The 25,355-nt window shown below is 34.9% G+C and overlaps 2 protein-coding genes across 2 annotated transcripts; both read left to right on the top strand.

Annotated features, from left to right (window-relative positions):
- The first annotated feature begins 6,278 nt into the window (after positions 1 to 6,278).
- LOC133287230 (rho GDP-dissociation inhibitor 1-like) lies at positions 6,279 to 8,925 on the top strand. Its single transcript, XM_061484795.1, has 5 exons — positions 6,279 to 6,867; positions 6,975 to 7,041; positions 7,644 to 7,862; positions 7,945 to 8,069; positions 8,673 to 8,925. The coding sequence occupies exons 1-5, from the start codon at positions 6,604 to 6,606 to the stop codon at positions 8,742 to 8,744; spliced, it is 747 nt and encodes a 248-aa protein (XP_061340779.1). The 5' UTR covers positions 6,279 to 6,603; the 3' UTR covers positions 8,745 to 8,925.
- A 10,670-nt stretch (positions 8,926 to 19,595) lies between these two features.
- LOC133287271 (acyl-CoA--sterol O-acyltransferase 1-like) lies at positions 19,596 to 20,880 on the top strand. Its single transcript, XM_061484844.1, has one exon. The coding sequence runs from the start codon at positions 19,596 to 19,598 to the stop codon at positions 20,718 to 20,720; it is 1,125 nt and encodes a 374-aa protein (XP_061340828.1). The 3' UTR covers positions 20,721 to 20,880.
- The last annotated feature ends 4,475 nt before the right edge of the window (positions 20,881 to 25,355 follow it).

Here is a 25,355-nt window from a genome sequence, read left to right as displayed (position 1 = left end):
TTCAATGTGATTGTGGTTATCTGTTGTTATACCAACGATCATATTCGTTGTCTATGACATAAGTATGGAATTATTGTTAACTATATAAACTAAATAGAAAATGATTGTCATGTATAAGAATAAATAATATAATATTTCGATCCTTATACATCATATTCATTTTTAATTTGGTCCATACACTTAATTGTGGTATAATTTTAATAAACAATAATATGACTGCAACAAATGCCAAGGATTGAATTGAAAACAATTAAAAGTATAAAGACTATATCAAAAATATTTTTAACAGCAATCAAATTAAAAATTAATGCTGAATATAGGGACTAAGAATATATTTAACCTAAATTTAATTTTGATGCACTATAAGTGTTAAAAAGTTTTATACTTGTTTTTAATAATATGTTTTTAGTTTGAGAGAGAAATCTCATGGATTAACAATAAAAAGTTAGTTGAAAATAAATGGGGTTAAATAAGTGTTAAGGCAACCCAAGAGGCCGGCACAGTTGGTAGTGAATTGTGTCTCAAGGATAGGGTCGTGTATTCGATTCTTGGTAAACATTCTTTGTGCCAAAGGTGATATCCTTCCACTCTAAGACTTGGTTGGGGTTAGTTTCATCCCTCTCCAATGACAATTGTCTAATGCACTTGCTGCACTAATGAGGAGCTAGTTATACTGGTCGTACTTCGAGGGCAAGGTGGCTGGGGGAAGGGATAAATGAGGATACCTCTATGATAATACCTAAAAAAAATGTGAAGGGGTGTGTGATAAGAAAATCTCACATAGAACAATGTGAGTGGTGGGACCTTTAAAATGCCTAGTCTCACTCCCCTAAATTTTGTCACCAATCAGATACATTTTTGGGCGACCTTTCATAGTCTACACATAAGATCAAGGATGAGAAAAACACACTCAATTTTTCTAATCCTTGTGAGAGAAGTATAATATAAAAAATCATTAATTAGCTTTCACTTCGTTCCTTAAACTTTTGATTTGAATTTTTTTTTACAATATTAGAGACAAATTTTGTTCTATTCTGGGAGATAATTATCTGTAATCCTTAAACACCAATAAAGACGGCAAATTATCTTAACTCGAAATAAATTTGCCTGGCTCAAATCATTCTTATATTTGGTTGCGTTGTATTTTCCTCTTTAATTTTTACAACACAGATTGATTACAAACAAACTTTCTGTTTGTATTGGAGGTTGTTGCTGTTACAAATTTTGAATTCAGAATTTAATTTAGAACATTGCATTTTGCTTTAGAATTTAATGTAATTTAAAGCAGATAGGATTTGTGCATATTTATGTCCATTTTGAATTTTGAATTTAATGTAATAGGAGCTGATTGCGTTTTGCTAGGAGCTACAATCTTATGAGTTGGTTATAGGTTGTCGTCAATTCAAATTAATTTGTATTTTGTAATTCAGGAGCCTATTTATGGGCAACAATTCAATGAAATGAGCAAGAGTCTAAATACCAACTTTCATCTTAGTATCAGAGATAGACTTCCGCTAACAACTCTAAGTAAGGAGCAAAGCCAAGCCCGACGCAAACTCGCAAGGGACCAGCACCGCAAAAAAGGTGGTAATTTTTGACCAACGATCACCCTACTATATGACCAATGTAGATGGATCAGGTGTTCTGTTAACCAACATGGTGCTCAAGGGAGAAACAAATTATGATACATGGGCTAAGGCCATGAAAAACGCCCTCAAAGCCAAGAGCAAACTAGGATTTATTAGTGGTGTTGTGAAAAAATCTCTAGAAAGTAAGGCCGATGAGTCTTTTGCTTGAACACAATGCAATTCAATGCTTAATAGTTGGGTATGCAATACAATTGATCCGCAATTGCAGCCTTATATTCATTATTTAGACACGACAAAGGAACTTTTGGAAGACCTGAAAGAGCAAAATTCAGTTGCGAATATACCACGACTATATCAACTCTGCACTAGTCTTGCTAATATCAGGTAAGATAGAATCAATGTTAGCACCTACTACACACCTCTGAGGGCTATTTGGGATGAGATAAATGCAAGCAAAACCAACCTTCTTGTATGTGTAGAGCCAAATATGTCGTCATAGTTTACAATAGTGATGAAGCTGAAAAGGAAAAGGTTTACCAATTCTTTATGGGTTGGATGATAATCAATTTAGTGTGTTAATGATTAAGATTCTCAAATATCCTACCTTTCCCAATTTTAATCAAGCCTATGCAGTTGTCGTTTAGGAGGAGACACATCGAGATATGTCCAGGAAGAAGGATGCGAGAGTTGAGTTGGTTAGCTATGTTTTTTATACTAATGTAACTTCTCTGGCAGGAAACAATCAGAGGATGGTACCACAATAGCAAGCAGATCATGAATGAATCACATGTCGTCATTGTAAGAAAACTAATCATGATCCTTATAGATGTTGGACAATCATTGGGTATCCTTCTAACAGAGGAGGTAGTCATGGAAGAGGCATAGATCATTCATCAGGGGGTCGTTCTAACTACGAACAAGCTCGAGCCGTGCAAACAAGTGGTGAGACACAACAAGTTCGCGTTATTCAAACAGTGGGAGAACCTCAGCAAACCAGTGCTTATACTATGCTCACACCTGAACTTGTTACAATGTTGGTTGCTTTAGTTGATCCACCTCAATCTAATGACAAACTCGAGGAAAGTCTGTTAATTTTCAATGGCTTGTAGACAGTGGAGCTTCACAACATATGACAGGTCCGAAAGAATTGATGCAAGACATGAGGCCTATATCACCTTTGTCCATGAGTTTTCCCTATGGTACTATGGTTATAGCAGAGTAACGTGGGAATGTGATTCTTGATTCATCTTTTATTTTGCATGATGTTTTATATATGCCACAATTACGGGACAAACAATAGTGTGATCTTTTCTGACAAGGGTTGTGTATTGCAGGACCATATGCTGAGCCAGATGATTGAAGTATGTGACAATCGAGCAGGGTATATGTATTTCACTCTGCACAATCATCTGTTGCTTCTAATCGCACTAGGGAAACCAAAGAAGTATGACATAGACGATTGGGACATACATCACATGAAGTTGTTTCTCTACTTTTTTTTCTAGTAGCATGAATAAAAAGAATCAAAATAAGGCGTATGATATTTGTTATCAAGCCAAACAAGTTCGAAGTATGTTTCCTTTGAGTTTCAGTAATAGTAGAGCATGTTTTGATCTTATTCACTGCGACACATGGGGTCCTTATAAAGGGTTTTCAAAAGCATGCCTTGCCCAGTAAATGGGTTTTCAAAATAAAATATAATGCAAATGGTTCGATCGAGTGGTATAAGACTCTTCTTGTTATTACAGGAAATAAACATGTTGAAGGAGAAGATTATGGTGCACCTGTTGCCAAAATGGTTAGTGTACGAACGTTGCTTGTTATTGCATTAGCAAAGAAATGGAAAGTGCATCAATTAGATGTATATAATGCATTTTTAAATGGAGATTTGGAGGAAGAAGTCTATATGTTCTTTCTTCCAGGTTTTCGACCATCCACTGGTTCTTCTCATCAGGTGTGTCATCTTCAGAAGTCGTTATATGGTTTAAAATAATCTCCGCGCAATTGGTTTTCTAATCTCTATTCTTTATTTCTAGAATATGATTTTGAACAATCCAAGGCTGATTATACATTGTTTTCCTTTTCTCGTGGTGATGTATTCTTAGCTCTTTGTATGTATGTGGATGGCATAATCTTAGCTGGGAACAAACCGCAACTTGTATGCAGGTTAAAAATTATCTTAACACTTGCTTCAAGATCAAGGATATGGGGTCGTTGAAGTATTTTCTAGGAATAGAGGTTGCCCAGAGTTATGAGGGTATTTTCTCGTGTCAATAGAAGTACACATTAAGCATTATCGTCGAGGCAGGCTTGAGTGGGAGCAAACCAACAGTTACTTAAATAGAAGAAAATCATAGGTTTAGCTTTTGATGATGGACCATTGTTTGACCAACCAGAACGTTATCGACGGCTTATTGGTAAACTTATATATTTGACCATCCCATGCTTTATTTGAACTATACGATTCATGTTTTATCACAGTTCATGATGGCGCCACGTGAGGCACATTTTCATGCGGTTACTCATATTTTGCGTTACATAAACAGGAGTCATAGGTAGAGTGTTTTGTTGCCTTCAATTTGTGATTTAAAGTTACATGATTATTGTGATTCGGACTGGGCATCATCTCCCCTTACACTACGGTCTGTTACGAGTTATTTTGTCATGCTTGGTTATTCTCCCGTGTCTTGGATAACAAAGAAACTAGCTTGTTCTTCACAGAGGCCGAATACAAGGCCATGGCTGCAGTTACTTCAGAGTTGATTTGGCTTAAAGGATTTCTCTCAAGCCTTGAAGTTAATAATTCTGGTATTATGGATCTCCTATGTGATAATCAAGTAGCACTTCACATTGCTGCTAATCCAGTGTTTCACGAGTGAATTAAACATATTGCGCTTAACTATCATTTTGTTCGAGATCATATTTCCGCAGGTCATATTGCTACAACACATGTTCGTCCTCAGTCTCAGCTAGGTGATTTGTTCACAAAAGCCCTTGGACACTCGGCCTTCAATGGTTTCCTTCCCAAGTTGGGCATTTCATCCTTACATGCTCCAACTTGAGCGAGAGTATTAGAGGTTGTTGTTGTCACATATTTTGAATTTTGAATTCATAATTTAATTTGGAGCATTGCGTTTTGATTTATAATTTAATGTAATTTATAGCAGCATTTTGATTTATAATTTAATGTAATTTAGAGCAGATAGGATTTGTGCATATTTATGTCCATAATTTTGAATTTAATTTTATAGGATATGATTGCATTCTATCAAGAGCTACAATCTTATGAGTTGGTTACATGTTGTCGCCAATTCAAATTAATTTATAATTTAGTAGCTATTTATGGGCGACATTTCAATGAAATGAGCACGAGCGTAGATACCAACTTCCACCTGTTTGCTTCTTTATTTACATTTTTGCTAAGTTACAACATATAATGAGTTTGGCATCATATTCAGTCATTAACATAATTAAACTCATTAAATAAGTTAATGCATTAAAATTAATTTTACATATTTAATTATCAACTAACCGCGTATTGAAAAATTCATTTATCAAATTAGACTATATTAGAAACATACATGATATATTGAATTTATTAAATAATAGGATAATATATAATTCTATTTTTTTAATTAATCACGGATTAAAATTAGATTCATATATTTTTATATATTTTATGTTCTTAATTTTGACATCTCATATGTTAAAAGGTTTTGTGTAGAGGTGACAATATGAGTTGAGCTCGGCGGATCAACCCGCCAAAACGGGACGGGTTAGGTTGAGGTTTTCTATCCACCAACCCATTTCAACCCATCCCAGCTTAAAAGTGGATCAAAACAGGTTCAACCTGTTACAGGGCAGGTTGACCCTCAGAGTTATAATTTTTTTTTTTTTTTTATTTTTATAATTAAGTAGCATTTCATTTGTCATTAAGTTTCCCTAGAAAAATAAAAAATAAAAATGTTATTTATGACAAATGTTATCTATATATGGAGACAAATAAGTTCCTAAAGAATATTTAACTGAATAGTAATATACATTTAAGATTGAGACTACAAAAATTACAAGAAGTGTGAAATAACATAATATAATATTATAAATTTCATAAAATATAATTTATTTTTAAATTTTAATCATTATTTTTTTAATGGACGGATTGGTGGGTTGACTCGTCAATCCACCATAAAATGGAATATGTTCTTTTTTGTAATCTATATTCAACTGCGGACCAACCCGCTTTTCCTCATTTTTGGCAGGATAAAGATGGGTCGAGTTAGCCAATCCATATTGTCACCCTTGGAATGTATATCATAATTAAGTTTTTATTTTTTCAAGTGTTTTTATTTCTTACTATATGTCAATATGAAAAATAATTCGTTTATAATTTTTTTTAATAAATTTTTATAAAGTACATTATATACTCCTAAAAATACATAATATAACTCAGTGTATTTCCAAGAATATATAACATAATTTGTAAAAAATTATAAACAAAAAATTCATAAATATAATCCTCCCATCAAAATTATCTATTATATTTTGCACACGTCAGCTTTCCTCGATTCTTGGTGTTCGTGGAAGGTAGTGCTTGCAAGAGAGTGACATTCACGATCTCCTCGCCCCGCTAACACTCTCTCTCTTTCCATGTTTTCTCGTTGAAATTTTCTCTCTTTCGGATCACCACATGACCGTTTCCTTGTTCTCAAGAAAAAAAAAAAACGACAACAACTACTCTCTCTCTCTCTCTCTCTCTGCCTTCTTGGCGTCTTTTCTAACTGCAATAGCTATCTCATTTTCCTATTCCATCCGGTTTCACCTTTGTGGGATTCTTTGACCCACTTCTTTCTTTTTCTTTCTTTCTTTCAAGCCCTCATAAAAAACATATCTTTTTTTTTTTTTTCTAAACCAAGGTAGCCTTTTTCTTTTGTCATTCTCGTTGTGCGGAAGATTCTCTACCAAGTGGGTTTTTGGCTTCTATTTGTGTCTTTTTCTCTGTGTTGATGGGTTGTTGATGTCTCTGGCCATTGGAGTGGTTTCGAATTCTGAAAGCATGGGTTTTGATGACAAATTCAAAGACAATGAGGGTGCAGAGGATACCTCTCGGGTTGTAAAAACTGCTACTGATGAAGAAAGTGGCGACGAAGGGGGAGGGACCCTTAGCAGATACAGGAGTGAAAGTTCCATTGCTGCAACCGAGGATGAAGATGATGATGAGGATAGGAAGATTGAATTGGGCCCTCAGTGCACATTAAAGGAGCAACTCGAAAAGGATAAGGTTGCTTTGTCTTCTTGTCTTTGCTATTTCAGAAAAAAAAAAAAAAAAAAAACTATGCCTTTTCACCAATGTCTCATTTTTGTGTGTTTGTGTTGGTTCCTGCTTAGGATGATGAAAGCTTGAGGAGATGGAAGGAGCAGCTTCTTGGAAGTGTTGACATGAATTCTGTTGGAGGTAATTGCTTCCATTTTATGTCAGATTGGTGGTTTCTGTTTTCAATTTCTGTTTGTTCATGTTATCTTATTCTCTCTCTGTAATTTTGTTATATCTGTTAATCTGAAGTGTTGCATTAGTATGAGCTTCTGCATAGATGGTTCCACAATCAGCTCCAATTCAATTTATACAGTGAGTTATTCGAAGATCTTGAATCACTGTCATAAAAATATTATGGATTTTAAAAAAGAAAAAGAAATCCAAGAATCTGTTTCATCTTTTTGAGGTCTGGTTATGTCAATTTCAATTGTTATCATTGATACTGTTACTATTTTAAAAGATTCTTTAACATTATATGGTAATTGCAAATGTATCAACACCCTAATGTTGCTGATTTTTTAATTTTAATTATGCTGTTTCAATGGTTTATCCAGATAATTGATGAAATTTAAATTCGCAATATTCGTAACATCATTTCATTTTGTGAATTCCAACTAGCAATTGAATCAGTAATTTGTTCCAGTGTTCCCTGTCCTGTAACTAGCACTCATGAAAATCCTTTTGCTTTAGAACTTTTTATCAGACCTTGACCTAACTTGTCATATGTATTCTGAATAATTTAGAAACTCTGGAGCCAGAAGTGAAGATCCTTAGCCTTGCAATCAAGTCCCCTGGTAGACCTGATATTGTTCTTCCAATACCGGAGGGAGGAAATGTCAAGGGTTCGTGGTTTACTTTGAAAGAAGGTAGCCGTTACAGGTTGATGTTCACTTTTGAGGTCAGCCACAACATCGTTTCAGGTCTCAAATACACCAATACTGTGTGGAAAACTGGTATCAAAGGTAAGTTCTATCACTCTCAATCAAATTATGCCAAACAGATAATTTGTCCATAAACTTGTCTCAGTGTTAAGCCTTGTTACAGTTGACAGCAGCAAAGAGATGATTGGAACCTTCAGCCCCCAAACAGAGCATTACACACATGAGATGCCTGAAGAGACAACACCATCTGGGATGTTTGCTAGAGGGACATATTCAGCTAGAAGTAAGGTAATTTTAACATATGATTGAAGAGATTGTACTCGCCAAATACTGTTTGACAATGAGTTAAGACAAGGTCTAAAATTGGAAACTTTTATGCATTTACTATTTCCATACTTTTCATGAAACATTATTTGAAAAACTATGAAAGTTGGAGGCCTAAGCTTGCCTGCAATTACCAGCTACCTTCATGAGTTTCACGAGCGAATGGTTTAAGGAAAAAAGTTAATCCTAAACTAGACTCTAATCTGCTTTCATAATGATAGTATGAAAAAAAAAAATTGAAATCAAGTGAAGCTGAATTACTGCTTATTTTTCTTCTTTCAGCCCACCCATAAATGTTCTCATGAAATTGGTATGACATGTTATGGAAATCAAGTGAAGCTGAATTAATGCCTATTTTGCATCTATCAGCCTTCCAATAAATGTTCTCATGAATTTGGTGCCAGATTTCATGTGCACACCTTCAACCACTTGTTTAAAATTCAAATTTCTGAATCACTTTTTTCTCACAAGTCATTAATTCTTGTAGAAACTGCTGGTTGTAACAAAGTCTTTACATATGGATTACTGTAAACTACTTGACTTGCTATTTTGTTTCTTGTTTTTCAGTTTGTTGATGATGACAACAAGTGCTACTTGGAGATCAACTACGCTTTTGATATCAGAAAGGACTGGCAGTAGGAGTCAAATGACTTCTCCTTCAGTGATATGTTTAATCCTTAAATCATTGTTATTTGTACTGAAATCTCCTTCAGTATTTACTTGTTCTTTTTCATTGTTTATTTAATTCTAATCCTGTCTGAGACCGGTAATCTTAACAATGATGAGAGGATTTGGCGGATAAAATTGGTATTCATTTGATACGTAGTTTTGTCAATAAAATTGCACAACTATACTCAGTTACTCACCGTTTCTTCTCTGGATAATAAAATTACAGAGGACGGTTATTATTATTATTATTATTATTATTTTTAGGGGGAAACGTTTGTACTTTTAAAGGATATAACTTCGTGTCATTTTAGATCCTAATCGTTGATTTTCGTCAATCAACGGTTATAATTTATCGCGAATTTTTATTAACTAATAAGTTTGACTCAATAAATTATAATTGTTTATTGACGAAAATCAATAGTTAGGATCTAAAAAAACATAAAGTTATATTATTTAAAAGGATAAATATTTGTTCTTATTATTTTTATTATTATTATTATTATTATTTTAAGATAGTATGTAGAATCGCTTCAATGATAATCCCCCCCCCCCCCCCCCCCCCCCCCCACTCTTTTTTGTAGAAGTTATTCTTTTTATATTATGAGAAAAATACTAAAACTATTTTTAAATTTTATTTGATTATCTTAAAATTATTTAAACATATTTGTTAGTGAAAAAAAATGCTTCTTACTTTAAAAAACCCTAAACATTCAAGTTTTTATGCAATGTTCTTCTTTTAGGTTCCGTGTCCTGATCTTAAGCATTTAACCCTAACGGCCCGAGTGCAAAAGGAGGAAATGTCATAAAACCCCATGCTCATTTTGGTTTGGGCTCAAAAGATTTGATATTGGTTTACCTTACACTTGAGGAATTCTTTTTGGGGCAGACCTGTATATCAGTTAGGGCCCAATTATGATAATTTACATCTTTATATATTTTTTACAGCGTTACGTATATAATGATGTAGCTATAGCCACAAGTGCTTCAGTAAGATTATTTGAACTCGTTAATTCGTTTACCCTAAAGTGATACCCGACCTCTATTGTCTCCACACACATTCAGCCTTTGAGATCATTCTGGCCACGGTTGTTGTATCATTGGCTCGAGTTCTACTAGGATTAGAGCGAATTAATTTTTTTTTTGACTATTTTGAGTTTAATTATAACAAATTAATAATTAAAATACTAATTATATGATTGGAACTATAAATGTTGGGATTTAAATCTTTTATCTTATCTCTCACTTTAATAAAGTATTGAATTAAAAAGTATAACTTTTCTAATTGTTAGTATTTTAAAACTAAGTAAAATAAATATCTCTAATTGAATTTAGAACTTTTTTTTATGATAGAAACTGTGTTTCCAAGTTGCCACTATGTGCATGCAACTTATATTGAAGAAAATGGATAAAGGGAAGACCCCACGTCCAATTATTGTAACTAATTTATAAACACATTCAATTGAAAGGTCCCGCGTGCAATTAGTACAAGTTGACCCACTTGATTAGCTGTCTCCCCTTGTTATACTTCTGCAACTTGGTGCTTTTATGAGAACAAACTATGCACAATAGGGTAGGTGTCAATGTTTGACTCATGTAGTATAAAACTAGTTTGAATTTTGTGATACAGATCATAAATGAGAAACGTAGATAAATTGATAAGGAATTATTCTAGTTTAATAAATGGTTTTGAGTTCGAATTCCTAAAAGCACAACTCTATTAAAACTTTAAGTAAATATCTTTTTTTAGTCTTTGACAATATTCATGCAGCCTTTTTCAGTCTCTAGTAATAAAAAAAGGGACAAATTGATCCCTGAAATAACAAAAAAGAGGCCATGTTCTTCCTTATGTTAACTCCCACCTAACGGTGCACAGTTGACACGGCTTGAATGTGGTACATCGTGAAAGACGAGACGACGACATTTTGTGAATGGCATGCATCTCCATGGTAAAGTGGGAACCCTAAATCCCCCAAATTGCTCAAATGAACCCTAAACAGAAAAATCCCCCAAATTCTCCGGACGTTGATGACTGAGAATCGACGACAGTAGAAGACCTCTACCAAATTTGCTGGGGCGTAGGAGAAGATGAGTCTTTCTTCTGCAATGGGGGGATCAAGTGAGAGTACTTCAATAGGGGGAAGAACACTAACAAGGACCGCCGGTCGTAGGTGCAAATGTGGGAGACAAAGTATCGTCTATACCTCCAAAACTGAGAGAAATCCAAACATGGCTTTCTTTGGGTGCCCTAATTTCAAGGTATACATGTGTAATCTGCCCTTTTATGAAACACTTGCTCATCGTGGTTTGTGGTTAGACTTAGGGTTGGCAAAACGGGCCAACCCGGCTCGACCCGACCCAACCCGCATTCAGCCCGAAAAAAATGAGTCGGGTCGGGTTGGCTCGAAAAATAAAATGAGCCAGAAAACCCAACCCGGCTCGACCCGAGCCGGGTTAGGGTTGGCTCGCAGGTTGGCTCGATAATTAGCTCGCGGGTTGGCTCGTAAAAAAGCTCACGGGTTGGCTCAAAAAAAGCTCGCGAGTTAGCTCGAAATGATGCTAGTGGGTTGGCTCGCGGGTTGGTTAGCTCAAAATATTGACTCGCTGGTTGTCTCGCGGGTTGGCTCAAAAACTTTAATTTTTGTGGTTTGTTCTCCTGTATAAAATTATTGTATTTTGCAGTCCAACTACAAGTAGAGTAGTTTACAAAATCCAAAAACATTAAATGAAACACAAACCATTCCACTAATCACAGGAGTCATTTATCATGATTTTCTGAATTACTCTAACTCACGATAACCATAAAACGTATATAAAGCCAAAAAATAAAAAATAAAAGAAATCCATTATATATTTCAACGATAAGCATCTAAAATCAAAAGCCAATCATGAAAAAAAAGGACCTGCAAAAGCGACCAATATAGTAAAGTCCATCAGTGGAGAATCCATCAGTAAAGTCCATTGTATTTTATTAAAAAAAAAAAAAAAAGAGTAACCCGCGAGCTGGCTCGTTCAACCCGCGAGCTGGCTCGTTTGAGCTCGGGTTGGCTCGGGTCGGGCTAAATCGAGCTGGCAGCTCATTTTTGCCAACCCAACCCGGCTCGTTTTGTGCGGGTTACGAGCCAACCCGACGGGTTGGCTCATTTTTGCCATCCCTAGTTAGACTGGACAAGTGTCCTAAATGTGGTCAGACTGGACACTATGCAAAGACATGTAAGGGACCACCAACTACCAACAAAGGGAAGATACAAGCAAGACCAGAAAATGCAATGAATGTAAGGATTGGATCCAGCTTAGTAGATGAAATCTCATTAAGTCAAGAAGGCCCTGCAGCAGTTGGTAGTTCTCAGCCACATGAAGGCAACTTGAGAGGAAGTAGCCCACCTCCATCAAATCCACAACAGGAAAATGAACTATTGAGTAATGAAACAATGAATATTGTCTGAGTGTTTGAATTTGAAGATGTAGTTTGCAATTGTAAATTTTCACTCAAAATGCTCAAACAATTATCAAAATTTTTGTATGTATATAGACAGTTCCAGAAATATCTCAAGGTTCTTTACATGGTATCAATAGCCTAAGGAACGTTTGAATTTTTTTTCCGGTGAACCCATTGTTCATCGTATTTTACAAAAAATTTTCCGGAACTGTCTCGTTGTCAGTTTTCGAACGATTTTCTTCCGCTTCACGCTTCTGTACCGTCAACCACCACCGTCCGGTGGAATTTTCAGGCATGCAGCCTACCGCCGTGATCGTCTTGACAACGCGATCACACCGGCACCGGCCACTCCCTCAGAAGACCACCCACGCGCTCTCACGCGCGCGTGCAAGTTTCAGCACCCTCCTCCAACAGGCGGCGCGTGGAGCCTCTGTTTCGGCCGTGGCTGGTTGCGATTTTTTCGTCTTGCTGAGACGATTCTGGATCCGGTCTTGTTTTTCTGTTTTGACATCTTTTTGCGTTGACGCACAGATCCCTCTTCTACCGGTTAGTTGTGATCCATTCTTTCTGATTTCTTTTTTATTATGGACCCTCATGTCTCCAATGTTTCTGGTTCTGGGACTCCGGCTGGACAAAAGTCGGAGTCTACTATTTTTTTCAATTATATCCTTGCTCCGTTGAGTGTGGATAAATTAGATGGGTCCAACTATGACACTTGGTCTTCCGATCTGCGACTTTGGTTGGATGAGCAGAATTATACATCCCATCTCACCACTAAGGCTGAATCAGTGGCGAAAAAGGAGCGCACACGGTGTAAGATGATTGATGCTCCGTTGTGTAGTCTCGTTAAAGCTACTCTTCATCCGTCTATCAAGCAGATTTTTTGACCTGCTGTTACTTGTGAAGCTATTTGGAGTCAGGAAAAAGCATTTGTGACTTGGTGGTCTGAGAAGCAAACATCAGGTCCTACTGCATCCATTGCTCCCGCTGGTAACTCTGGTAATTCTTTTGCTGGCATATCTCAGTTGCACTCTATTGGCCCTTGGACTCTAGATTCTGGGGCTTCTAATCACTTTTCTGGTAATAAGTCCTTATTCACTTCCCTTTGTACTACTGGTTCTTTTGCCACTATTACTATGACCAATGGGTCTCTGGTCCAATCAAGGGGGATTGACACAGTTCTTCTTTTACCTAATTTATCTCTGGATCATGTTCTATATGTTCCCGATTCTCCCTTTAACTTACTTTCTGTTAGTCGGTTGACCAAATCCATTGACTGTGTTGTTTCTTTTACTAAAACCTCTGTCATCTTTCAGGATCGGAGTTCGGGGAAGGAGATTACCAAAGGATGTGAGTTTCAGGGCCTCTATCAACTAGTTCCCTCTTCTTCAGCCTGCTCCACTGTGGATTCTCCTCTTACTATCCATGCTCGTCTGGGCCATCCTAGTCTTGCAAAGCTTCAGAAGATGGTTCCCCATTTATCATCTCTTTCTACTTTAAATTGTGAGTCTTGTCAGTTTGGGAAACATACTCGTAGTACGTTTTCGAGTCGTCTTAGTCGTCAAGCTATTTCTCCTTTTTCTGTGGTCCACTCCGAGGTTTGGGGACCAAGTCGTCATTCTTCTACTTTGGGTTTTAAGTACTTTGTTACTTTTATTGATGATTATTCCAGATGTACTTGGTTATTTTTAATGAAAAAGCGGTCTGAGTTGTTTTCTATTTTTCAGTTATTTTATAATGAAATAAAAACTCAATTTGGTATTCCTATTCGTACTTTTAGTAGTGATAATGCATGTGAGTACTTATCTCATCAATTTCAACAATTCTTTTCATCTCATGGAATTCTTCATCAAACATCTTGCCGTCATACACCTCAACAAAATGGTGTAGCCGAGCGCAAGAATCGCCATCTGGTTGAAACCACTCGTGCCTTGTTAATTGATGGTAATGTTCCATACACATTCTGGAGTGATGCTATACTTACTTCATGCTATCTCATTAATCGCATGCCATCATCTGTTCTCAATCAGAAGGTACCTCACTCTATTTTATTTCCCCATCAAGCTTTATATCCTTTAACTCCACATGTGTTTGGTTCTACGTGTTTTGTTCATCATCTTGGTCCAGGTTTGGATAAATTAGCTCCCAAGTCTCAAAATGTGTTTTTCTGGGTTATCCTCGGTCTGAGAAGGGTTACCGTTGCTACTCTCCCACTTTACGTCGATACTTTATCTCGGCGGATGTCTCCATTTTTGAATCAGTTCCCTTTTTTGGACCATCTACTACTCCTGTGGATACTGATTCTGTACAGTCGTCCTTCCCAGGTGACCTTCTTTACCTTCCGTCTTTACCCGTCCATGTTTCTGACTCTCCTTCTATCACCTCTTCTGCTGATGAGATCGAGCATAGTTCGTCAGATGTATCTGTGGACTCACATTCAACTGCATCTCCTCCCACGGCTTCGGTCCCACCTTCGGATAGTGACCTTCACATTACTCTTCGTAAGGGTACTCGTGATACTCGCCCTCCGGCCAGGTATACAGTCAATATTAGTTATCATCGTCTTTCTCCGTCATATTTTGCTTGTCTTTCCTCTTTGTCCTCTGTATCTGTTCCTAAGGCCACAAGTGATGCACTTTCACATTCGGGATGGAGACAAGCTATGATTGATGAAATGAGTGCTCTTCATGATAATGGCACACGGGACCTGGTGCCTCTTTCTTCTGGAAAATCTGTGGTTGGTTGCAAATGGATTTATGCTGTTAAGGTTGGACCTGATGGTCAAGTGGATCGTCTTAAAGCTCGCTTGGTGGCGAAGGGTTTCACTCAGGTCTTTGGCTTGGATTTTATTGATACTTTTTCTCCTGTGGCGAAAATGTCTACTATTCGCCTTTTTATTGCCATGTCTGCTATTAGCCATTGGCCTCTCTACCAACTGGATATCAAGAATGCTTTTCTTCATGGTGATCTTGAGGAAGAAATTTATATGGAGCAACCTCCTGGATTTGTTGCTCAGGGGGAGTCAGGTCTTGTTTGTCGTCTTCGTAAGTCTCTCTATGGCCTCAAACAATCTCCAAGAGCTTGGTTTGGTAAATTTAGCAGTGTTGTTCAACAATTTGGCATGACTCAGAGTGCAGCTAATTATTCTCTCTTTTATCGTTATTCTGTTTCTGGATCTATTTATCTGGTGGTATATGTGGATGATATTGTCATCACAGGCAGTGATCAGCATGGGATCACTCGATTGAAACAACACTTATGTCATCATTTTCAGACTAAGGATCTTGGAAAACTTTGATACTTCTTAGGAATCGAGGTGGCCCAATCTAAAGCTGGTGTTGTGATATCTTAAAGGAAATATGCTCTGGATATTCTTGAAGAAACTGCTCTGTTAAATTCAAAGTCTGTTGATACTCCTATGGATCCAAGTATCAAGCTTCTACCAAATCAGGGGAGCCCTTTTCAGATCCTGAGCAGTATATAAGATTGGTTGGAAAATTGAACTACCTTACAGTCACTCGGCCTGATATTTCCTTTGCAGTTAGTGTTGTCAGTCAATTTCTCAATTCTCCATGTCAAGAACATTGGAATGCAGTCATTCATATTCTTAAGTATATCAAGACATCTCCAGGGAAATGCCTTGAATATGAAGATAAAGGTCATGATAAAGTGGTTGGGTACTGTGATGTTGATTGGGCTGGTTGTTCAACTGATAGGAGATCTACTTCTGGGTATTGTGTCTTTGTTGGAGGCAACTTGATTTCCTGGAAAAGTAAGAAACAAAACGTAGTTGCCAGATCAATTAACAGATGTGTTTACAAAATCTTTGAGGGGTCCTCGAATAGAGTTTATATGTAACAAACTTGGTGCATATGACCTATACGCTCCAGCTTAGGGGGAGTGTTAGAAATATATTGTAATTAGGGTTTCCTTATTTTATATTAAGTCAGATTACATTAGGTTTGAGCTTAGCTCATTAGTCTGTTTATATATTATACAGCCTTTATCAGTCAATACATATAGTATTATTTCAAATGTTCCTCTCTTTTCTCTTGTTATTTAACAATTTTCACTCAAAATTTTCACTCTTTATTCGTATCAGAATCACTTATTGCGGTTGCTATTGCTTACTCTATTGCTGATGGTCGCCTTGCCATGGACTCTCTGACTAAAATAAAAACTTTCGTTTAATTGGCGTGTTATTGGGTTCAACTATCATATCAAAAACCTAATTCATTCTTGGGAAGCAAAATACAAAGATACACGTTAACTCAATTAATTTTAAAATGTAACTAATTAATAATGTTACCCATATATAAAAAATTTCTACCACAATTGGGATAAGATTGACGCTATCCAACCTTGGGAAGCATGATGTAAATTACAAATTGCATAAATAATAGCTGTTCCGAGGCGATGTCAAAATTGTTGAAGTGACTTCGCTAATATTAAACCAGAAATGAAAGAAAATGAATGCCCTGTGTGATTGTGTTTTGTTTTTTTTATTTTTTTATTTTTAAAACTGTTGTGTAGAATAGTTAATGAAATGTGTTTTCTGTGTTTTATTTATTTATTTTAAAATATAAAATAAAAACAACTAAGTTATGTTCTCTAAATTTGATTCTAAAAATCAAGAAATAGTTATAATTTTTAGAATCACTTTTAATAAAACAGGTTTTTTTTATTTTTTTTGTTTTGAAAATTATAAATTGGTTTTAAAAACAAAATTCAAACATGCTTTTACTTTTGGTTTTTAAGAAAAAAGAAAAGCATTGGAAGATTTTGCCACTGTTTGAATACTGTTTTTTAAAATAGTTTTTGGTTTTCAGAATAAAAAAAACCCGTTTATTAAGACTTGTTTTGTAAAAAAAATTGAATAATTTAACTATTTTTTTTATTTTATGTTTTGACTTTTAATTTTCAAAATAAAAAATACAGAAAACATATATTTTCATAATTATTCTACAAAATAATTTCAAGAATAAAAAAATCAAAACACAATGAAGCAGTTAGTATGATTCATTAAAACATAGGTAATTGAACAGTACCTGAAACAATAAAATATTGAATGGTGAAAAATAATTCATTTCAGTACTATAATTATAGATTTTATAATTCTCATTCAACACGAGAATTGAAATCTTTCTACACATCTTTTGATTTTCATACTAACATAAATTTTACATATAATTTTTTCTAACATATGAGTCTCACATATTTTTTGAGATTTGAATTCTCATATAACTTGATAATTATAAAACCCTATAATTATATAATGTTATCTTATAAAATTATCATCTTTCAGATAGATGCTCTTGGAAAAGTTTATTGAAATCGATAGGATGGATACATTCTTTATTAGGTTTATATCAACATCTCTTTCAGATACCGCAGTGCACCACTAAAATAAATTAACGAGTAAATATCATTTTTAGTCCCTAACAAAAAATACGATCTCCACTTTAGTCTTTTACAAAAATAATTTTAGTGCCAATCGTATTAATATTATAATGCAAAACGACGCAGTATATGTACAACCGAGTTAAGACGCGATATGATTGACAACGCGTCCCTTGTATTTTTAAACATCTCCTCCATTAAATTGAGTGTTGCATTTAATGGGTAGTGGACGCGACACACACAAAGTCACGTCTCTTGCATTTTCAAACACTTGTACTCGACGCGGTAAAAAGACAACCGTGTTTCATATTTTGTTTATTGTGTCAAAACAGTTCATTGTGTGATGGAAAAATTGTATTATCTCATAGGAAAACTGAGTAGTCAAATACACTTTCAAAATGAAATCACAAGTGAGTAAGTGTGCATTTTTAGCTTCTGACAAAGTGGAAAAAATATTCCAAGTAAGTATTATTCAAAATCTGACCTTATATTCCAAGTAAGTATTATTTAAAAATTTTGTTATATAATTTTATCATAATTTATGGTAGCTCAAAAAGTATGATGTTATAAATTAAAAAATTTTAGAATTTATTACAACATTACGTTATTGGCCTTAAATTTGAGTAATGATGTATTATAGTAGTTATTAGGTGTTAAATTTATTTTGTTAAAACCATAGACTCATTTGATCTCATTTTTCCTGCAAATATTTAAACAAACGGGTGAAATTAAAAAAATATAGTATATGACAAAATAACGAAACATAATACAATATAACAATAATCCTTACAATTTCATTTTTGGGAAAAATATATAATCTTACATGCAGTGCTTTAAAAAAAATCATATTTGTCTCAAATATTCAATAATTTCATAGGAGACTCGATTCCGATCCGTCTTCGACTCTCACGAACATGAACTGGTTGTTTCCTCTGCTTCCAATCGTCAATAATAATGAATTCTGCTGCAATTTTTCCTTTTATGGATAAAGAACTCGTGCCCTACGTGGAGACCTTTAATTTGGCCTAAGTTGGATCGTGATGGGCGCTTAAGCGCGCTGTTAGGCGTTTAAGCGCTCTGGGACAAACATGCAATTTTTACATAGGATGCTTAAGCGCGGTGATGAGCGTCCTCTTCGAAGTGTTATTTCTTTATAGGTAGCGCGCTTAAATCCTGAGTTGGGTGCTTAAGCTCTCTTAGGCAGAGATAATTAGTGATCTTGGGGCTTTAGCTTCGAAATGGAAGCTTAAGCCTCCTCTTCAAGAATCATGATTTCCTCTATTTTTACACTTGAGATCTTCATGTCTTCAAGTTCTTGATCTCTACATCTTTAAACTTTATATTTGCTTCCCTTTGATATCAATTACCTTCAAAATAAGCAAACATCAATCATTTAATTCATAATTCAACTAATTCATGTTTTTATATTAATAAATTCTAGTTTTCACCTATTTGACTTGATAATGCATGTAAATTTAGTCTATAAAACAAGATAAACTAAATGTTTATCAAACACTATTTTATCCTTACTTACGTTATTTAAATTTTAAATTTTTTAATTTCGGAATCCGCCTCAAATCGGACTAATCACGAACCGATGAACCGATTGAAATATTTCAAAAAAAAAAAAATTGAATTTCTCTCACAAAATTGTCTAGCTCCTTCGTTATATATTTGGCTCTAGCCACAACTGGGCCAATGCTGTTAGGACGTGTTGCACTGCTGAGGTAAGTGTGATTTTACTACCTCTTTGCCCTTTAGATTTGAGTCAATGTTACTTTATGCCGGCTTGAATTAATTTATTATACAATAAACTTTTTTTAAACATTTTTTCCAGTAAAATAAAAATATGTTTCTCCATAATAAGTTACTATTACACATTGCATCAGTTCACGCTGACCTAGTAAAGAAAAGAGGCGTTCTAATTTCTAAATCTACCCCTTAACAAGTAACAAAGGGGGGAGGAGTAGGTGGATGAATGGTAGATGGAGATGGATGGAGAAATCAGCAATTTGATCATGGTATGGACCATAGCTGCAGCAGCAATGTGTTACTGCCACACAATTGGCAAGCTAATCTCAAAAGGTACAATTAGATTCATAGCCATCTCACCTGCCATAATCCTCCTCCTCCTCCTCCCTCTCAGGCTCATCTCTATCCACCTTGGAGGTCCTTCTTCTTTCTTCCTTGGTTGGCTTTCAACCTTCAAGCTCCTCCTTTTTGCCTTTGGCAAGGGTCCACTCTCATCCAACCCTCCTCTTTCTTTAGCTCATTTCGTTCCCCTTGCATGCCTCCCCATCAAATTTCAACACAAACCCAATAACAACAACAACAATAAGACACCAAATACACAAAATGGAAACTACCCATCTCCCCAAATTGACAGAAAGGCCCACAAATCTCCCCTCAGCTATGTTTATGCCACTATGTTTACCATATTGGCCTTTTTGATTCCTCTCGTTGGAAAGAATGAAAATTTCCATCCAAAGTTCAAGTTGTTCTTGTACAGCATCCACATGTATATTGGCCTTGAGTTCATTTTTGCACTGGTCTCTCAATTCACTCGAAAAATTCTCGGGGTTGAGCTGGAGCCACAGTTCGACGAGCCTTATCTATGCACATCTCTTCAAAACTTCTGGGGGAAAAGATGGAACATCATGGTGAATCGTATCCTGTACCCGAGCGTATACGATCCGGTGGTGACTGTTTCTAGTCGTGTCATTGGTCGAAAGTGGGCTCCACTACCCGCTATACTTGCTACTTTTGCCGTGTCAGCGATGATGCACGAGCTCACTTTCTACTACATCAAAAGGGAAAAGCGCACGTGGGAGGCTTGGGAACCCTCGTGGGATGCCACGTGCTTCTTCCTTATTCATGGGGTGTGTTTGGCTCTTGAGGTTGCCCTCAAGAAAGCACTTAAAGGGAAATGGCAGTTGCCGAGGGCGCTGTCGTGGCCCCTCACGTTGGTGTTTGTATTCTACACGGCGTTGTGGCTGTTTTTGCCGGCTCTTGTTAGATGTCACGTTTATGAGAAGGCAACAAGAGAGATTTCTGCTTTGATTGAGTTTCTGAAGGGTGTGTGCAATGTAGCTTTCCCTGTTTTCATGTGAGAAGCTGAGTAATGCAATGTTAGGAAACTGCAAATAAAGACACATTTTGCAATAATTGCAGATGATCCAGATCCGCAAGTACATTTTCAATCAATTTTAAGTTGGGATTAGGACATCTTACCAGCCGTAAATGGCATATTGAGTTAGGATTTCCGACCCATAAATTTATTTGAATCTGTGAGTCGCGGGAGGGGTTGATCTGTTAGGTCATTTCTTTTGTAATATGAAGTCATATATTATTTATCAAGTTTTTTTTATCTAAAATTTTACCTTAGTATTTCTCTATAAAAAAGAAAAAAAGAAAATACTCTGTTTATAATAATAATTATTGATATATGGAGACAAAATGAGTTCCTGAATAATATTTGACAGAATATTTAAATATATTTAGATTTTGTATGGAAAAAAATAATCGAAAGTATGGAATGGAAATTAATAATATTATAAAATTCATAAAATAATATTTTTTTTAATTGACACTCTTTTAGTTTTTAGGTTTCTCATATGTGTCTCCACTTATTTGTAAGAGACTAATCCCTTTCATGATATAAACGGTAAAACTTTTTATCACTGACCCAAGATGTTTTGTCTAGGAATTGAACCGGCAATATTTTAGCCACAAGAGTATGCTTTGCAACTTGCAAGAACACCTCGCTTACCAACTATACCGTCCCTTCGAGTTGGGTCGACACACTTTACAACGTATACAAATAGCCATGAATGGAGAATAAATTTAAATTGCTGATTTAGAAAGAAACAGACTGCGTTAACTTAATGGTTCTGTTCCGTTTTTTATTATTATTTTGAAAAAAATTAGTTACAAATTTTATATAAGGCATTAATATTTCTCATAATATATTACAGGAGATAAATTTATCTTCTACACATGCATAAGAATATATGAGATTCATGTGTAGAAATAAAAGAAAGAAAAAATATAAGTCTCACACACTTTTATATTTGGGTTCGCTTTTTTCTACAGTCAATGTAGATAACTTATCTACATATCTACATTGAGCCCAAAACGACGTTGTTTCTGGCGGAAATCAAGGTGTTTTTATAATTATAATTTATTTAAGGATTATAATAGTCTTTTTCATTATATTTTTTAATTTTTCAACTCAAAACGACGTCGTTTTGAGAGCGAATGTAGATAACTTATCTATATTCACTGTAGAAACATTAAAACCTTTATATATATATATATATATATATATATATATATATATATATATATATATATATATATATATATCGGGTTCATTTTTTTTACATTCAATGTAAATAACTTATCTACATTGAGTCCAAAATAACATCGTTTTAAGGCAAAAATTAAGGTATTTTTATAATTATAATTTATTTAGGGTTATAATAATATTTTTCATTATAATTTTTTAATTTTTCAATCCAAAATGACATCATTTTAAGAGTGAATGTAAATAATTTATCTACATTCACGGTAAAAACATTAAAACTATATATATATATATAATAAATTTATCTCCTACAATATAACTAACCTTAAACCCTTTATATAATTAGGATTTCTGTTTCAATTCTATCTCCTATTATTTGAAATTGAATGGACCATAAGGCCAGAGGAAAATCAACAGAGCGGCAAGTGGAGCCCCCATGTTAGATTTTTTTTTTTGATACATTGGCCCTCATGTTAGATTTAGTCTAACACCTAAAGTATGGAAAATACCTTGTAAAATAAAATAAAAAAATTAGGCCTGACAGATGCTTTATATTTATGTAAATTCGAGATGTATAAATATAAAATTTAGAAAGTGATGAGCCCAACAAATATTACGCTGCTGGGCTGATCACATACGGTTAAAAATAAAAGATGTTAATGAAGAGGAACAAGATTGAGTAGAGTTTTGTCGGGATGTTGAGTTGCTTGGCGAGATGGGAAAGTCACGAGATTGATATCTGAGCAATTTGGAGGAGACTGGAAGGGGTACCTGCAAGGCATCCTGATGTTTAAGTCAGTTCAATATTCAAAGTGGTTCAAGTATTCAAAGATAGATATCTTACTTGAACTGAATACCTCTGTATTTATAGTGTAAAATGTCTTGCTTCATGCCACCTTTTATAAGACGATGTTCATTTTCATTGGTGGAGAATGATGGCCCTTCATGGACTATTCCTTGGTCAAAAAACCTATGGACATGCTAGTCTTTGTAGATTTAGTGGCAAGCTTGTGCTGCCTTGGGTTCTTGTGGTGGTCAAGTTGCTTGAGTTGCTAATCTTGACAATGATGTTTTCTTTCATGTTAAGTTACTTTGGCTTGCAAGTCAAGTAGGCGAGATTCCTGCTGTATGTATGCAAGATGGATGAATTGTCTTGTTGGTCAAGCTTGATGATTCTTGGGTGTTCTAAGCTTTTATTGGATTGGATCTCTATCTCACATATATTAGATCCAGATTAGAAAGTAAAAACAAGTCTTTGTGTCAACATTCAATTTTGTCCACGTTGTAAAGAAAATAAAAAGAAAAAAGAAGAATGATCTAGATATAAATCAAATATAGCCCAAAAACCCTTCACCCAACTCAATGGTATAAAAATTAAAAAATTACAATAATAGAAAATAAAGGGGATAATATAATAGCATTGTCGTAATTTGGCACTTAAGGACAAATGTTTTGAATCACTAACATAGAATCTTCTCGAAACTCACAGGAGGTTTCTTTTGGTTTTCTTCCTTTAAAATAAAATCCTCTACATTTTTCACTTGTAAAGCCCTATAAGAGATTTCCAGTCCTCTACCATTGAAGAGAAAAAATAAAAAATAAAACCAAATCCCCTCAGTTTTTCTTATCCCAAAGGACATCTCTCAATAAAATAACTCTATTTCCGACATCAAAGGAAATCACCCACTCCCACTAAGAAAGGTCATCCACCATGATGAATTCACGGCTGAAATCACTAAGAAGAGTCACACCACTCTAAAAGCTAGTTCAAAGGGTGAGAATGTTCAAGGCCTTTTAAAGGTCATATTAGTTGCCCATCCAATCAATGTGGGACTATATATCTCAACACGCTCCCTCACGCAAGAGCACTTTAGGCTAGAAGCGTGGAAATTGCACAGGCCTATTTTTTATTTATCTTTTTTTGTGCTTTTTTTATTTATTTTAATTCCACTTTTTTTTTTTTTTAAGCGGGGGACAGTGAGACTTTGATACCATGTAAAAAGCCTTGGGATATACCACTCCAAAAGCTAGCTCTAAGGATGAGAGTGCCTAAGGCCTTATAAAGTCAAAACATCCATAATTCGACACTGAGACTTCCTGTTGAAGTCAAAACAGCTCAAAACAACCATAGCCATCAATGGACGGGTTCAAAATCACTTGATTTTAGCACAATTGATCATGTGGAGGAGACACTCAAAATGTATCTTTGGCGTGTCTATTTCTTTGGCAAATTTTTCGTGTTGTAATATCAACATCATATTTTATTTTATTTTCTCTTTATTTGCATTGCTAGAATTCTATTTGCTTTAATGGTGAAGGGAATTTTTAATTTCTTTTTCACTGAACATTAGCCTATGCTACCTACTTGTTCGATTAAATGCTACGTAGAAGCAACATTGGACTGATCTCATTTTAAGCTTTACATTTGGCCCTACAATTTTGAGACAATTTTGAAATAATAATAATTGAAAGAATTAAAGTTTATATTTTTCTCAAATCTCAACAATTTATTCAGAGTCATTTCACTATCACAGTATGATAATTCTTATCTCTTGAAAAAATAAACAAACAATTATATTTTTCATTATATGTTAAAACTTTACTAACTTTTTTTTTTTTTTTTGTAATAAAAAACTTTACTAACTTGGTGCACCGAAGATCAATAATACACTAACTTTATATAAAATCCTCTATTTGTAACTCTGTTCATTAGCTAAGAGCATTGAGCTTTGATTCCTATGCACACACAAAATATTTAATGTGAAAAATATGAATCAATGAATTTTTTAGGATAATATTTAAAGGAAAAAAAAAACACAAAATATTACAATAAAATTCAATAATTATTTAATACTCAAGAATCTGCTAACTTGTTTGGGGAAATTATCTAACAAATCCATATGTTTTTTTTTTTATATAAACAAATCCATATGTTTTGACTAGCATTGCATTGATTCACTCAGTTTGCTTTAAGGATAGCCATGAGATACGGTTAGGGGTGCAAAATAACCAAAAAAACTAAATCGAACCATGAACCGAACTGTCCCTTCCCTTAAAATAATCAGTTTTTAGAAACCAGTTCATGAACCAAACCAGTTTAAAGAACCAGTTCATAAACCGAACCGATTTTTAGAACCAGTGTAAGAACCGAACCGTTTTCGAACCGAACCATTTTCAAATCAAATCAAATTGATTTTTATAACTTTATTTTTTATATATTTTTTTTTTCTTTTCAAAGGAGGGTCGACTCAAACCGATTCCGAACCGAACCGTTTCCAACCGAATTGAACCATTTTCGAACCGAATCAATTTTGAATCAAATCGAACCACTTCCGAACCGAACCATTTAAACCAATTCAGTTCGATTTTTCAAAAAAGTCCGGTTCGATTCGACCCATGCGCATCCTTTGATACGGTATTGTGCAAACCAAGAGAGTCT

The sequence above is a fragment of the Gastrolobium bilobum genome, unplaced genomic scaffold, assembly GCF_033153095.1.
Source record: "Gastrolobium bilobum isolate Gb01-03AN ecotype WA unplaced genomic scaffold, APGP_CSIRO_Gbil_v1 utg609, whole genome shotgun sequence".
In the NCBI taxonomy this organism is placed as follows: Eukaryota; Viridiplantae; Streptophyta; class Magnoliopsida; order Fabales; family Fabaceae; genus Gastrolobium; species Gastrolobium bilobum.
This window is presented reverse-complemented; position numbering and strand designations above follow the sequence as displayed.

Excerpts from the sequence above, each read along its gene's own strand:
- LOC133287230 (XM_061484795.1), top strand. The coding sequence starts at position 6,604 with ATGTCTCTGGCCATTGGAGTGGTTTCGAATTCTGAAAGCATGGGTTTT. Across the intron at positions 7,042-7,643 it reads TGACATGAATTCTGTTGGAG|AAACTCTGGAGCCAGAAGTG; the intron begins GTAATTGCTTCC and ends TGAATAATTTAG. Across the intron at positions 8,070-8,672 it reads CATATTCAGCTAGAAGTAAG|TTTGTTGATGATGACAACAA; the intron begins GTAATTTTAACA and ends CTTGTTTTTCAG.
- LOC133287271 (XM_061484844.1), top strand. The coding sequence starts at position 19,596 with ATGGAGATGGATGGAGAAATCAGCAATTTGATCATGGTATGGACCATA.